General features: G+C 43.6%; 1 protein-coding gene across 1 annotated transcript; it reads right to left on the reverse strand.

Moving 5' to 3' along the window:
- Positions 1 to 325: 325 nt before the first annotated feature.
- LOC129840964 (F-box only protein 8-like) lies at positions 326 to 15,037 on the reverse strand. Its single transcript, XM_055909035.1, has 6 exons — positions 14,738 to 15,037; positions 10,609 to 11,021; positions 8,741 to 8,867; positions 8,342 to 8,460; positions 8,077 to 8,273; positions 326 to 3,065 (listed from the first exon to the last, which is right to left on the reverse strand). Exons 2-6 carry the CDS (start codon positions 11,010 to 11,012, stop codon positions 2,878 to 2,880), a joined length of 1,035 nt encoding a protein of 344 aa, XP_055765010.1. The 5' UTR covers positions 11,013 to 11,021; positions 14,738 to 15,037; the 3' UTR covers positions 326 to 2,877.
- Positions 15,038 to 15,236: the final 199 nt, after the last annotated feature.

Raw genomic sequence — 15,236 nt, forward strand, 5'->3', positions numbered from 1 at the left:
CCTGTGATGCTCTCGCTTTTCATTTACAGCACATAAAGCACACTCTGCTAGAGGTCGAGGGTCATGTTGTGTCTGGAGTCGATTTACTCCTGTCTATCTATACACTGACAGGCTCAGAGGAACTCTATGGTTAATATATACACTATGGATCGGGGCTTTGAAATGGGGTTTGGTAGTTTTAAGAGCAGTGTTTGAGAGGTGTATATAGCGGACTTAATTCCTAAATATAGCGTACATAGTCGAAGGGGGAATCAGTAATGGTCACGATCTTGAATATCAAAACATTATGATCACTGTAGAAATAGTCACAGCTCAACACAAGGGGAATATTTTCTCAGTTTTATTTGTATACAATCTAGACATGTTTTATTTCCAGTGTTGTCATTCAGCAACCTATCTCAGATGTAAATGGTTTTGTTAGGCTGTTGAAACAGGAATTGTCTATAAAAATCTCAATCCATAAATCCACACCAGAAACTAAAATGTACATGGAATTGAAGAGAATAAAGTCTGTACTGTCATTTGCTGCTGTTAAAGTGTAATTAACATTCCATAAATATTAGAATAATCATCTCAACTCACTTAAATTGATCATGGTAGTGGAGAACATTAACTGTGCAAAGACTCAGTTCTCTGCATGCAGTCCAGTGCTCATACAAAACATCAGTGCAAAAACAGGTCTACTTATGCGAAGAAAAAAAAATATTTTTAAAAATACATAAAAATGAAATATTTTTTTATATAAATCTCTATACATGTGCAAATAAAATTATATATGGGTTTTAATCAATTGTATGCAAAAAATTTACCACAGTAGTTATTCTGCTCAGGTTCACATGTGTCAGTGTGGTTGTCATTTTCAACATTTTGTTTATTGGCACTATAACTAATAATAAAGACTGCATGGCTAAGACAACAGATAGAAAACAAACAGTCCTTCAGATATGAGAACTAAAGTGTGACATTATATATATATATATATATATATATGGGATTGAAAAGATAGCAGTTTGGACAGAAAACACCCCCTGGTTAAAGTGCTCACTAGTTAGTAATCATTAAAAGAAACAATCTTGTAGTCCTGGGTCACGTGCAATCTACTGAACACTGCATATAGAAATGTCACGAATAGAGAGGACATGATTCCTTATTCTACATGTCAGAGAGGTATGTCTGATCTAGATGACATATTTCTGGACATTTGTAGCAAATAGAATCAAGCCCTTAGAGTCACTGGGGAGAGGTAGGGAGAGAAAGAGTGAGAGGTTGCAGTCATAAAATAGATTAGAGATTGACAGGAAGATTTAAACATGATAGAGGTATCAGTCCAGAGTCACACACATAAAACAAATCACAAGATAAATGTAGTCCGCAAAGGATGGTGGGAAAGATTAACGTTCATATCTGTGTTGTCACTTCGGCTGTTTACACAGGCAGCCCAATTCTAATCTTTTTTTTCCTTCACTAATTGGTCTTTTGACCAATCAGATCTGGATGTGAAAAGATCAGATTTGATTGGTCCAAAGACCAATGAGTGGAAAAAAATATCAGAATTGGGCTGCCTGTGTATAACGCAGGCATCGGTGCTAGAGTCAGTGCCGGAATGTGTCCCAAATGCCACCCTATTCCCTACATAGTGCACTGCTTATGACCCGAGCCCTACGGGCCCTGTTCAACTGTAGTGCAACACATAGGGAATAGGATGTCATTTGGGATCCAGCCTGTTTTGAAGGGGTAGAATACTTGTCAACACAAAAGGATAAAGTAACATAGATACACTAACAACTTAATTTACTAACATTACCTATCCCAGTTTGGGCCCAGGTAAAAACTCACTGAACAATTGTCCTCAACTTTGACACCTATTTTTCCATCAAAAATCAAGAGCTGTATTACCAGTGTTGTGTTCATTAGGCACCAAATAGAAGACAATGGATTGCAACATTGAGAAACTAGTTGGACTTGTCCAATAAGAAACATTTTTGTCTTCCGTAGGCGAAAAACGTTCAATTTTGCACACTAATTAATAGGACCCAGCTGAGATGAATGCAGATGAGAGTTCACATTACAAACTCAAAATTGGACGCTCCGAGATTCCCATGGACATTCGAGTCATCCACACACACATCAATTCAGAATATGACCCATGGCGATTGCTTTACAACTCATAAAATACTTTGGAATGGATGCAAATAGTCCTTTGAAGTTCTCTGCTAAAAATAAAAGGATTTCATGTTGTAAATGTGGTTGGATTAATTAATTGTTGTGCCTCTTGGAAATTCATATTAATTCCATCCAATTTAATCCCGCTCACAAAGTTAAGGACAAAATGCAGTGGAGTTTCTACCAGCCCATTAGTCATTCTTTTAAGTTCCTTTTAACAAAAACATTAATTTAAAAAAAGAAAACCAGAATATTAAACTCAAAACTCATAGTTAGAGTAATTCACAAAACAAGAGTATAATGTGAATCACAACTGCTAATTGTTGCTGTAATAATATTCAGTCCTTGTTCAAAGCATATGTTTAACTTCTTCTTGACTTTGTTAACATACTGGAGCTACACTTCTGCGTGGTTAAGATGGAAGTAGTTGGTTATATGTTCATATGCTACTTGTGTGCTGGATATACGTCTAGCCTGTCTTAGGCCTCTTCACTTCATGTGGGCGGGCCAAATCTCTACGCTACTTGGTCTCCATTGGCTCTACAGCCGGAGAACAGATCGCCTCCCACCCAGTATGGAAACAAGCATCATTGCTAGCAGTACAGAACTCTATATTTATAATGACCAGCAACAACTATTGTCCAAAGTAGTATCCTGCATCAGTGCAATCACTGGTTCGTGTATTCAACGACTTCAACTCCTGTCACTTCCCGGTTAGGCCGCCACGTGGCCGATGAGATAGATGTTGTCGTAAAGATGGCCGACAAAGTCCTCGCTGATGTTCTGGGCAGCGTGGCGCGTGTTGCGGATGAACTCGCGTTTGGACATCTTGTTCTTGACGTGCGGGCTGGTCAAGTCTATCGACAGCAGGATGAGCGAGTAGCAGAGCACATACACCGCATCTGGAGAGATGGACAGAATGGGTGAGAGGTCAAACAAGTCCCAGCACCAATGAAGATAAAGTTGTATATGGAGCTGTGAGGTGGCAGCTAGCCTAGCGGTTAAGAGCACTGGGCCAGTAAAAAGAAATAAATAACATATATATTAAAGTGATGGTGTTTACCTAAAAAACTATTTTAGACTTAAGATCAATAATGGAGATGTGGCACACACGCCAACAAAATACGTATTTTATCTTGCTTAGTAATATACATGTATTGAATATATTAGCCAGCCCCAATGTTTTAGTTGATGTCTTTCTCAGTCCAGCAATACTTTCTCTGTTCATTGTGTGGTCGTCACTTGGCTGAGAGGGTGGGTGGGAGTTTAAGAATAAACGACAGGGAGACAGAGTGAAGGGAAGACCAGAAAAGAGCATCAGAAGAAGGGCAGATAGAAAAATAGTTTCATAATGACAAGTCTACAAAAAAAATGCATATTCTGAAGTGTGAATAATATTCCTTTAAGACAGGACACATAACAGGGAAGGAAAGAGACGTGTCTACTCATATTCTCAGACCTTACAGTGCGGGTATCAGCCTTGGTTCTGGGCAGACTAAGAGGGGTTGAACAGGGGGTCTCTTTAGAGTGGGAGAGAGCGAAAGTGTGAGAGCGTACATCTCCGCTCCTCCTTTACTGCTCTGCCAATTCTATCGGCAGCAAGTTTATAATAAATCAGCCGACTTCTCATCCAGGACGACGCAGAACGGCCGAGAACCGAGCCAGATGTTATTACAACGCCGTCCTGTGATTGGAGCGCTCCAGCCAGCCACTCTCCTAACACTTTAAGCCCGTGGGATTATTGTGGCTTTAGGGACCAATGACAGTGTTAGTACAAAGATTTCTCACACATTTGATTCATGCAACAAGGACAGGACAACTTGGGTCAAGTGCAACACCAGAGCCCTTAGTAAATTACAGAGGCAATGTGAGGAGATCAACAGATGAGAGAAGACCTAAAGCCTGTGGGATTTGTTGAGCGTGGACCCAGAGTTAGGAATTGTTAGACTGTGGCAGAAACAGGCAGGTGGTTGCAGGCGCTGTCAACAGAACAGGCCAGACAGAGACAGACGCATGATGTCAGGTGTTTACAGTGACATCACCTATTCCCTTTAGCTCCTAGTGGAGTAAAGGGCCGTTTACAGTACTTGGGTCTTCTAGGGCTTGGTCCTCTAAAGCAGACCTACATCTAGACTGGTTGAATCCATCTGTTGCCAGTACTACAACATCCATTTACCATAGCCGCGTGAATTATCAGGCGCTGAAGCACCCCCTGAACAATCTGAATTAATATATAGTACCAGTAAAAAGTTTGGACACACCTTCTCATTCAAGGGCTTTTCTTTATTTTTACTATTTTCTACATTGTAGAATGATAGTGAAGACATCAAAACTATGAAATTACACACATGGAATCATGTAGTAACCAAAAAAAATCAAAATATATTTTAGCTCCTTCAAAGTAGCCAGCCTTTGCCTTGAGGACAGCTGTGCATTCTCAACCAGCTTCATGAGGTAGTCACCTGGAATGCTTTTCCAAGAATCTTGAAGGAGTTTCCACGTATGCTGAGCACTTGTTGGCTGCTTTTCCTTCACTCTGCGGTCCAACTCATCCCAAACCATTTCACTTGGGTTGAGGTCGGGTGATTGTGGAGGCCAGGTCATCTGATGCAGCACTCCATCACTCTCCTGCTTGGTCAAATAGCCCTTACAAAGCTTGGAGGTGTGTTTTGGGTAATTGTCGTGTTGAAAAACAAATGATAGTCCCACTAAGCCCAAAACAGATGGGATGGCGTATCGCTGCAGAATGCTGTGGTAGCCATGCTGGTTAAGTGTGCCAGCAACAGTGTCACCAGCAAAGCACGCCCACACCATCACACCTCCTCCTCCATGCTTCACGGTGGGAACCAAACATGCAGAGATAATCCGTTCACCTACTCTGCGTCTCACAAAGACACGGCGGTTGTAACCAAAAATCTAAAATTTGGACTCAAATGTCCATTGGTCGTGTTTCTTGGCCCAAACAAGTCTCGTCTTCTTATTGGTGTGCTTTAGTAGTGGTTTCTTTGCAGCGATTCGACCATGAAGGCTTGATTGATGCAGTCTCCTCTGAACAGTTGATGTTGAGATGTGTCTGTTACTTGAACTCTAAAGCATTTATTTGGGCTACAATTTCTGAGGCTGGTAACTCTAATGAACTTATTCTCTGCAGCAGAGGTAATTCTGGGTCCTCATGAAAGCCAGTTTCATCGTTGCACTTGATGGTTTTTGCAACTGCACTTGAAGAAACTTTAAAAGTTCTTGACATTTTCCAGAATTGACTGACCTTCAAGTCTTAAAATTCTTGCCATAATATAGACTTGGTATTTTACCAAATAGGGCCATCTTCTGTATACCACCCCTACCTTGTCGTCACAACACAAGTGATTGGCTCAAACGCATTAAGGAAAGAAATTCCACAAATTAACAAGGCACACCTGTTAATTGAAATGCATTCCAGGTGACTACCTCATGAAGCTGGTTGAGAGAATACCAAGCGTGTGCAAAGCTGTCTAGGCAAAGGGTGGCTACTTTGAAGAATGTCAAATAATATTTTGATTTGTTTAACACTTTTTTGATTACTACATGATATTTCAATTTATGTCTTCACTATTATTCTAAATGTGGAAAATAGTAAAAATAAAGACACACAATCAAGATGTGCTTTAAGTGGAGATTTTTCTTTCATTTAACGGTTTTGTCAATTATTGTATGAACCATTTAGGAATTATAACCATTTTTATACATAATTGGACAAACTAACAATCAAATTAAATTAGTTAATACTTCGTTGCAAATCCTTTGCAGTCAATGATTGCCTGAAGTCTGGAACCCATAGACATCACCAGATGCTGGTTTTCTTCCCTGGTGATGCTCTGCCAGGCCTTTACTGCAGCTGTCTTAAGTTCCTGCTTGTTCTTGGGGCGCTTTGCCTTCAGCAAGTGAAATGCATGCTCAAATTGGTTTCAGGTCAGCTGATTGACTTGGTCATTGCAGAAGATTCCACTTTTTTGCCTTAAAAAATAAGTATTGCGTTGCTTTCGCAATATTCTTTGGGTCAATGTCCCTCTCCACTGTGAAGCACCGTCCAATGAGTTTTGACACATTTGGCTGAATCTGAGCAGATAATATAGCCCTAAACACTTCAGAATTCATCCTGCTGCTTTTGTCAGCAGTCACATCAATAAATACAAGGGAAGCAGCCATACATGCCCATGCCATAACACAACCTCCACCATACTTCACAGATGAGGTGGTATACTTCGGATCATGAGCAGTTCCTTCCCTTCTCCATACGCTTCTAATCATTCTGGTACAAGTTGATCTTTGTCTCATCTGTCCATAGGATGTTGTTCCAGAAATGTACAGGCTTTTTAAGATGTTTGTTTTGGCAAACTCTAGTATGGTCTTCCTGTTTGAGGCTTACCAATGGTTTACATCTTGTGGTAAACCCTCTGTATTTACTCTGAGGAAGTCTTCTCTTGATTGTTGACTTTGACACAGATACGCTTAACTCCTGGAGGGTGTTCTTGATCTGGCCAACTGTTGTGAAGGGGTTTTTCTTCACCAGGGAAATAACTCTTCTGTCATCCACCACAGTTGTTTTCGGTGGTCTTCTGGGGCTTTTGGTGTTCCTGAGCTCACCAGAGCGTTCTTTAAAAAGAATAATGTACCAAATAGTTGATTTGGCCACACCTAATGTTTCTCTCTGCTGGGTTTGTTTTGATTTGTCAGCCTAATGATGTCTTCCTTCACTGGCAGTGACAGCTCTTTGGACTTCATATTGAGGGTTAACAGCAACCGATTCCAAATGCCACACTTGAAATCAACTCTAGACCTTTTATCTGCTTACCTGTAAATTAACTAATGAGGGAATAACACACACCTGGCCATGGTACAGCTGAGCAGCCAATTGTCCAATTACTTGGACAAAAATGGAGGGACCACATATAAAAAGTGGTGTAATTCCTACACCGTTCACCCGATTTGGATGTAAATACCCTCAAATTAAAGCTCATATTCATTCTTTAATTTCAACTCCAATATGCTGTGGTAGACAGCTAAAATAATAATAACATAGTCAATGTCCAAATATTCATCGACCTGACTGTATATATTTTTGTATTTTACACCTTTTTTCAATCTTGTCTCGTCGCTGCAACTCCCCAACGGGCTCGGGGAGGCGAAGGTCGTGTCATGCGTCCTCCAAAAAATGACCCAACTAACCGCACTTCTTAACACATGCCCCTTTAACCTGGAAGCCAGCCGCACCAATGTGTCGGAGGAAACACTGTTCAACTGACGACCGAGGTCACCCTGCAGGCGCCTGGCCCACCACAAGGAGTCGCTAGAGTGCGATGAGCCAATTAACCCCCCCCCCCCACCCCCGGCCAAACCCTCGCCTAACCCGGACGACACTGGGACAATTGTGTGCCGCCCTATGGGAATCCCGATCACAGCCGGTTGTGATCCAGTCCGGGATCGAACCCGGGTCTATAGTGACATCTCTAGCGCTGCAGTGCCTTAGACCGCTGTGCCACTCAGGAGGCCCATATATGTTTATATAAAAATATACATTTCTCTTACAAAAGTAGTGTGCTGGGCCTTTACTAGTCCTGTATTAAAAGACTGATAGAGCACTCTGTAGCGTGGGCAGACGGCTAGATCACCGGCAAAAAAAAGAAGAAAAACAAACATTGCAGCACCCACACACATCTTGCCTCTAACTCAACACCTGTCAGGACTACAATTCCCATTAATTAATTTCTTACTACAATTCCCTCCACTAAACTAAAAATCCTGTAGAACTACAACTCCCTCCGCTCACACAGGCTGAATTAACATAACATGCACCAAAACTACAATCCCCTCCACTCATCCGACTTCCCTCAACACCCTGCAGATTAGAGCTACAACTCCCTGCAGTGCACTGACCTGGGCTGAGACCCACGTCCCGAACCAGGGCGGGGTTGCAGGCGCAGAAGCGGTGGGAGAACTTGGTGATAAGCGTCTCCAGATATTCTCCCCTCTCCTCTGGGGCGTGGATGTGTCTGAAGAAGTCCCTCAGTGCGTTAGGCAGGAACTGGTTACTGAAGTTGTGCAGCGTGACCAGCTCATCCAACACATCTCTCCTGCAATTAGAGACAATCCAATAAGAACTTGAAAAAAGCCCAGTGAGAATTCGATGAAGAAAACCCACCTCTCATCTAGGTATACCCTCAGCATCTTCCAGTTGAGCGTGCGAGTGCAGAAGATGAACTTGGCCAGCTCCTTGGGGTGGTCCACCAGTATGCCTTTGGACATGAAGTAACTGATACCCTATTGGGGGGAGAGAGAGACTATTTCTAAATCATCATTTTTTGTGTGGTTTTCATATCGTGAGGAAGGCTGATCTATGCAGAATCAATAACATACAGTGGAAAAAAGCTAATTGGCCCGTATACATCTAGCCAAATCTTATATATAAGGAACTATTTCCCGGAAACAGATTAAGCCGGCTTTATCAACGTCCGGGAAACCGGAGTGTTTCAGTGGGGAAGTGGTGCTTTAAAAAGGAGAACGAGGCATTGGGGATAAAGGTGAAAAAGAGATGACTTACCTCCTGATGGTTAGCGTTGAACGTCAGACTGCCTTCATCTAGCATCATGTAGAGTCTTCTATATGAGAAGCCATAGGGAAGCCTTCTATTGTAGATGGAACAGTGACCCCATGTGGACTTACACAAACTAGGGCACAGCCAGAGAGAGACAGAGAGAGAGCGAGCAAGTCAGGGAACAAGCGAGCGACAGAGAAAAAGGGAGGACTGCAATTAGAAACATGATCACCCAATCAACTCTGAACTATTAAAAAAAGCACATTGTCCCACAGAACCTGGTAAATGTTATACCTACTTGTGGCAAGCACCATTTGAATGATTTGTGGACAATTAAAAACATAGATGAATTTGTAATGGCATATCAGGTCCTGTCCTGAAGCACACTTCTCATTGGCCGCGTTCACACAGGGAGCCCAATTCTGATATTTTGTCCAATAATTTTTCTTTTGACCAATCAGAACTTTTCACATTTTTTTAAAGCTGATCTTATTTGGTCAAAATACCAATTAGTGACATTAGTTTGAATAATTCATTCTGAACGCCCTCTAACTGTACTCACCCCTGCCTCCCTTCCACAGACCCTGTCAGTCTACTACTCACCCCTGACTCCCTTCCACAGACCCTGTCAGTCTACTACTCACCCCTGGCTCCCTTCCACAGACCCTGTCAGTCTACTACTCACCCCTGGCTCCCTTCCACAGACCCTGTCAATCTACTACTCACCCCTGCCTCCCTTCCACAGACCCTGTCAGTCTACTACTCACCCCTGCCTCCCTTCCACAGACCCTGTCAGTCTACTACTCACCCCTGCCTCCCTTCCACAGACCCTGTCAGTCTACTACTCACCCCTGCCTCCCTTCCACAGACCCTGTCAGTCTACTACTCACCCCTGGCTCCCTTCCACAGACCCTGTCAGTCTACTACTCACCCCTGCCTCCCTTCCACAGACCCTGTCAGTCTACTACTCACCCCTGCCTCCCTCCCACAAACCCTGCCAGTCTACTACTCACCCCTGCCTCCCTTCCACAAACCCTGCCAGTCTACTACTCACCCCTGCCTCCCTTCCACAGACCCTGCTAGTCTACTACTCACCCCTGGCTCCCTTCCACAGACCCTGCTAGTCTACTACTCACCCCTGCCTCCCTTCCACAGACCCTGCTAGTCTACTACTCACCCCTGGCTCCCTTCCACAGACCCTGCCAGTCTACTACTCACCCCTGCCTCCCTTCCACAGACCCTGCCAGTCTACTACTCACCCCTGCCTCCCTTCCACAGACCCTGTCAGTCTACTACTCACCCCTGGCTCCCTTCCACAGACCCTGCTAGTCTACTACTCACCCCTGGCTCCCTTCCACAGACCCTGCTAGTCTACTACTCACCCCTGGCTCCCTTCCACAGACCCTGTCAGTCTACTACTCACCCCTGCCTCCCTTCCACAGACCCTGCTAGTCTACTACTCACCCCTGGCTCCCTTCCACAGACCCTGCCAGTCTACTACTCACCCCTGCCTCCCTTCCACAGACCCTGCCAGTCTACTACTCACCCCTGCCTCCCTTCCACAGACCCTGTCAGTCTACTACTCACCCCTGGCTCCCTTCCACAGACCCTGCCAGTCTACTACTCACCCCTGCCTCCCTTCCACAGACCCTGCTAGTCTACTACTCACCCCTGGCTCCCTTCCACAGACCCTGTCAGTCTACTACTCACCCCTGCCTCCCTTCCACAGACCCTGCTAGTCTACTACTCACCCCTGGCTCCCTTCCACAGACCCTGCTAGTCTACTACTCACCCCTGCCTCCCTTCCACAGACCCTGTCAGTCTACTACTCACCCCTGCCTCCCTTCCACAGACCCTGCCAGTCTACTACTCACCCCTGCCAGAGGTACTCGTCATGGCCAAGGTCCTGCCAAACGCAGGATGCCAGACAGAGGTCTGTAGCGTTCAGGTAGGACAGGATGGTGATGCTGAGCTCTGGAGGAAGCATCTCCAGGTCTATGAAACCCTGCTGCTCCTTCCCCCGGTGGGCACGCAGCAGCTGGTAGATGTCTGCCCCTTGGCAGTGCTGGGGGTGGCGCCGCGGGTGGGGGTGAGGTGGCAGGGGACCTCCACCCAGGTCGCCCAGTCTGGGGGAGGGGGGAGCCTGGCCTGGGTTAGCCCCCATCTCCATCCCCAAATCCTGGGGATCTCCGTCAAGGCCAGGTCCAGCGTCCCAGTGCTCTCCGTACTCCTGCTGCAGCTGCTGGTTCCTGGCCACCCTCCACAGCCCCTGACCCATCTGCAGGATCTGGTGTATAGACAACACAGGCAGCACAGTCTGCATGCGTCACATAGGGAATAGGTTCCCTCAGGAGGAATATCAAACAGAAGTAGCTCAGTGGTCTAGTTACTAGGCATTAAATTTGGAATTTCCTGGCCATCCAATCTGGCCTTAAATAGCCATGTACTCTTATAATCTCCACCCGGCACAGCCAGAAGAGCACTGACCACCCCTCAGAGCCTGATTCCTCTCTAGGTTTCTTCCTAGGTTCCTGCCTCTCTAGGGAGTTTTTCCTGTGCACATCTGTATTGCTTGCTGTTTGGTGTTTTAGGCTGGGTTTCTGTATAAGCACTTTGTGACATCTGCTGATGTAAAAAGGGCTTTATAATTACATTTGATTGATCCAAAGTCCTATTTTAAAAATCCAATATAAAAACGGAGGCCATCGTGCTATCTTGTTTAAATGTTTGGGAAACTGGATTACTTCCTGGTTACTTTTGTCACTGGCATGGCAACAGCTGATGGTAGGCAAATATATCTTGGAGTTACCCTGCTATGCTCAGCGGTTGTCACAAAATAGAGAAACATCCGTGACGGGTCAATTTAATCTGGATTCAGACCCTAGCTGTTTGTCCGCAGAAACATTTCAATGATTGCCTCTGCATTCATGTGTCATCTCGCATACATTAGCCTAGCAAATTAAAGCAATTGCTTCCTGAAAGTGCACTCTGGAACAGTCTCTGTAAAGGTTCGAGGCAGATTCTAATGTGACTTTGCACAACAAGCCATTTCGAAATATACCGAACAAAAATATAAATGCAACAATTAACGATTTTACTGAGTTACAGTTCATAATGAAATGAGTCAAATTTAAATAAATAAATTAGGCCCTAATCTATGGATTTCACATGATTGGGCAGCAGTGCAGCCATGGGTGGGCACAAGCCCACCCACTGGGGAGCCAGCTTTATTACAGACAGAAATACTCCTAAGTTTCGATCCTGCAGGTGAAGAAGCCTGGATGTGGAGGTCCTGGGCTGGCGTGGTTACACGTGGTCTGCGGTTGTGAGGCCGGATGGACGTACTGCCAAATTCTCGAAAACGATGTTGGAGGTACAGAAAATAACATGAAATTCTCTGACAACAACTCTGGTGGATATTCCTGCAGTCAGAATGCCAATTGCACGCTCCCTCAAAACCTGAGACATCTGTGTCATTGTGATGTGACAAAACTGCACATTTTAGAAATGCCTTTTATTGTCCCAAGCACAAGGTGCACCTGTGTAATGATCATGCTGTTTAATCATCTTCTTGACATGCCACATCTGTCAGGTGGATGAGTTATCTTGGCAAAGGATAAATGCTCACTAACAGGGATGTAAACAAATTTGTGCACAAAAAAAAGAAGGAAAATGTATGGAAAATGTCTGGGATCTTTTATTTCAGCTCATGAAACATGGGACCAACAATTTACATGTTGCGTTTATATTTTGGTTCAGTATAGTTACTATATGCATCAAGCCTGCCATCGCCACCTTTACCCTTATAATCCTTTGGCCAGGAACGACTATCTTACCCCTTCCATTTATAGCCATCTAAACCTTTACTCCATCACACAGGAGACAGTGCAACTGAGGCAAGGCCTAAACCATTTAGCCTGCTATCATTTACCCTCTATCATGCCAGCTATGGCCCTGTTATTTCTCCATTAAAAAAAACCCATCCACAACACAGATTGACGTGGTATTACAAACCAGAAGTAGCCTCAGTTAACCCGCTAGGTGATATGCATTCAACTCTCTCCGACTCTCCTGTCAGTCAGTGTCAGTGAGTGGGTTTGTAGCTTAATTTCTAATTCTTGTCCTTTTGTTACACGTTTGTTTCCCCCTTTTTCTCATTTAACTTGCATTGTTCGGGAAAGAGCTTGTGAGTAAGCATTAAACTGTAAGGTCTACACCTGTTGTAGTCGGCACGTGACAATTAAAATGTCAGACAGTTTACACTACAGGCACTCTTCTCTCTTGTAATAGCATCTTAGAATGGTTCAGAGCTGAATCATAGCCTGGTCCCAGATTTGTTTGTGCCATCTTGCCAACTCCTGTGGTGATTGTTTGGGCTGTCTTAACACATCTGGGATCAGGCTACAATCTTCCATCCCTGTCACTACAGCTGAATCTCAATTCCTGCCTATTTAGCCTACCCACTCCTCGGAATTCCTCACATGTTCTCAATTCTCTTTTTCCCATGTGATGTGGGCATGCCCCTAGGCTGCTTGTCGCTACATTGCTGCAATGCCATTGCACTTGTTATTCAGCATTCCCTGCTTGCTGCTGGGGCATTAAGACTGTAGGCTGCTCAAAAAACACACCGGGGAATGTCTTAAAGCTACAATATGTAACTTTTTGGGCAAGCTGACCAAATTCAAAGAAATGTGTGTTCTAGATATGTCAGTCTCATTGAAAGCAAGTCTAAAAAGTGGTAGTTATGTTCTTTGTAAGCTATGTCCATGATTCCTGTTATGTTTATTTTTTGCATCTTTTACTTTTGTACACAAGCTTTAAACAGCTGAAAATACACAAATTTTTGGATATGGAAAACATATTTCACAGTGGTTTAGATGGTACAATGATTCTCTACACTGACTGATTATTTTGTCACAAACTGAAATTAGGCAAACTATTAGAATTTTTTGCAACCAGGAAAAAGCAGAGCTATTTCTGCATATTGCATCTTTAAAGTTGACACGAGTCTACTGGTTATATGGTGAGAGGGTTACTGTAGGGTATAGATGTTTCTAGACATGTAGGCCAAGACTAGGTCTAGATACATAGCCTAAACTGTTTGGATTAGGTCAACTGACCTAAGGGTGTATTTGTTCAAATGTGGATTGATATTTTACTGTCATACTTATGACAGCCTAGCTTGCTAGTCAATTATTTTAAGCATTTTCTGAACAAATAATTCAGTAGAAAAAACAAACTTGCACTCATTTAAAAGGAGAGAAAGCACAGTGCATGGTGTGATTGGCTGAATTGATGTATTGCGAATACACAGGACAGGCATATGGTTGGTGTAAATTGATAGTTGGTTCGTGGGTGGGACATTCAAATTAGTTGGGTTTGGGGGTGTTTTAACTGAATCGGGTGGTTGCAAACATATAATTTGAGTTTAAAATGAACAACTATCTACAGTGGGTTTTGACTTATTCGTGATGGAAAAACAGGTGGTAGCCTACCTGTACATGTGTGTACAGAGAATGTTGTACCCAATGGTCTGTGTACAGTCAATAAAGTGACGCTGCATACAGATTCTGAGAAATCATTCCGATCAGCCGCCTACTGAATGTACAATCTTTAACAAACTAATGCAAACGTTATGCTATTGAGAAGAACATTAATACATACCTGTAGTCATGTAATAAGAACTGTCTCTTGGTAAACAGAGGGACCATACTCTGTCAAGCACTAGAGTTATGTGCCCCATCGTCTGTTGACGTTTGCCTAATTCAGTAATTGGATAAACTGTCATATAAAGTCAGACAGCAGTGGGCTGGAAACACGTTCAGTGTCTTGCTGTAAACAACATCAAACTTGAAGTCATGTTCAGCAACTGATAGATATTTTCACTATCAAGCTAGATTGGCCTAAAGCCCTCACCTTTCTTCAATATAATTATACAAGCCAACCAGCCATTGGGGAGGCTCGTCTTGTCGATGACAGACCATCGTAACCAGCGCCACCTACCTGAATTGTATGGATGATTTTACCGCCGCCGCGACGTGTACACGGTCCAGAACGTAAACAACTTTGGTGTGAATAGTTTGGGGTCTTCTACCGGTAACCAGATGCTCCCATCTCCGTTAAATGCTGTCCAAAAAGACCCACTCTCGTCGCTGTTGTAAAGAAAAACTGCTCACAAAGTGACAACAGGCCTAATCTTCCCCTATCACTCAATATAGGGCTTCTTCTTCAACTCCCCATTTCGCCCTCCTCTTTTCACACGCACTGTTGTTTTATTTGACGTTTCCCGTGTTATTGGTGGAAATTACGTAGCTGTAACTGAGTAAATCCATCTAACGATTGTGAATGGTACTTAACTATGATATATACAATATTAAAGAACAAATGTTTTAAAAAAAACATTATTCTAGTAAAAAGGTCGGCCTACACAGAGTCGTCTAACGAATCTAATGAAATCCATTGGAATTTTTACAAAAAATCTGCAGTGCATTGCTTTGTTTCT

This window comes from Salvelinus fontinalis, chromosome 42, assembly GCF_029448725.1.
Source record: "Salvelinus fontinalis isolate EN_2023a chromosome 42, ASM2944872v1, whole genome shotgun sequence".
NCBI classification, from domain to species: domain Eukaryota; kingdom Metazoa; phylum Chordata; class Actinopteri; order Salmoniformes; family Salmonidae; genus Salvelinus; species Salvelinus fontinalis.

Excerpts from the sequence above, each read along its gene's own strand:
- LOC129840964 (XM_055909035.1), bottom strand. The coding sequence starts at position 11,012 with ATGGGTCAGGGGCTGTGGAGGGTGGCCAGGAACCAGCAGCTGCAGCAG. Across the intron at positions 8,868-10,608 it reads GACGAGTACCTCTGGCAGGG|TTTGTGTAAGTCCACATGGG; the intron begins GTGAGTAGTAGA and ends GCTGTGCCCTAG. Across the intron at positions 8,274-8,341 it reads AGGGTATACCTAGATGAGAG|GAGAGATGTGTTGGATGAGC; the intron begins GTGGGTTTTCTT and ends CTCTAATTGCAG.